Here is a 761-nt window from a genome sequence, read left to right as displayed (position 1 = left end):
GAGGAGACAGGACAAATGAGAGGGGAATGGAGAGAACAGGCAAGAGAGGAGAAGAGAAAAGGAAAGGAGAGATGCTAATACTGTTGAATCATACCTGCTTCTTGGAAGCCATTGGGTAGGGCCAGGGATAATGTCAATGGTAGAAGATTAAGACACTACTAACCCTATGGATGTGGTAGGAATCAGTCCTCAGCTGTTCATGTGTGTTGCTTTACACATCTATGGCCAGGTTTCAACACCTCTGGACCTCTCTATCTCTCTCTCTCTCGCTTGACTTCTCACTCTGCCTTCAGGTCATATTAGTTGCACTACATTTCCCTACAAGCTGTGCTTGCATTCCTCAGTCAAGTGTAAAGAACCTGGAGTTCCAGAATATTCAAAGTGCTTCTGGGGGTTGTAGTGTTGCTGCAGTCAAACACCAAAAGGTAGTAGATGAGGACTTAGCTTCAGAGGGAATGATTGGAGTGTTCCTCTGTCACATTTAGTCTCCATAATTCGCTTCCATTTTAGTTAATTTACCTTCTGGGAATATAGTAGTGTTATGGGAACAAGCAGGGTGCAGGGGAGGTTAGGATGAAGGAAATTGTTTATGCATGTTAGCTAGCAGCTGTTACTGTAATTTGGCATATTTAAAATGGCATTAAGAAAAATTGTGCTTTCAAAAAGGTGAAAGGGTTATTTTTTCTATTCATTCGCTTTGTCTGCGTGTCTGTCTGTCGCGTGTCGTCTGTCTGCGTGTGTGTTGCGGTCACAGAGAGAGA

The 761-nt window shown here is 43.4% G+C and overlaps 1 protein-coding gene across 1 annotated transcript in view; it reads left to right on the top strand.

The window, feature by feature from the left end:
• The window catches only part of LOC111950080 (importin-8-like), a 10,585-nt gene extending 10,048 nt beyond the window's left edge, over window positions 1-537 (top strand). Inside the window, 1 exon segment of the mRNA XM_023967428.2 lies at window positions 1-537. This exon segment is cut by the window's left edge and continues 235 nt beyond it. Within this exon segment, the coding sequence (XP_023823196.1) occupies window positions 1-78 (78 nt within the window). The 3' untranslated portion in view covers window positions 79-537.
• The last annotated feature ends 224 nt before the right edge of the window (window positions 538-761 follow it).

This window comes from Salvelinus sp. IW2-2015, linkage group LG3 (genome assembly GCF_002910315.2).
Source record: "Salvelinus sp. IW2-2015 linkage group LG3, ASM291031v2, whole genome shotgun sequence".
Classification (NCBI taxonomy): Eukaryota; Metazoa; Chordata; class Actinopteri; order Salmoniformes; family Salmonidae; genus Salvelinus; species Salvelinus sp. IW2-2015.
The sequence above is the reverse complement of the archived record's forward strand: the minus strand, read 5'-3'. Positions and strand labels throughout refer to the sequence as shown.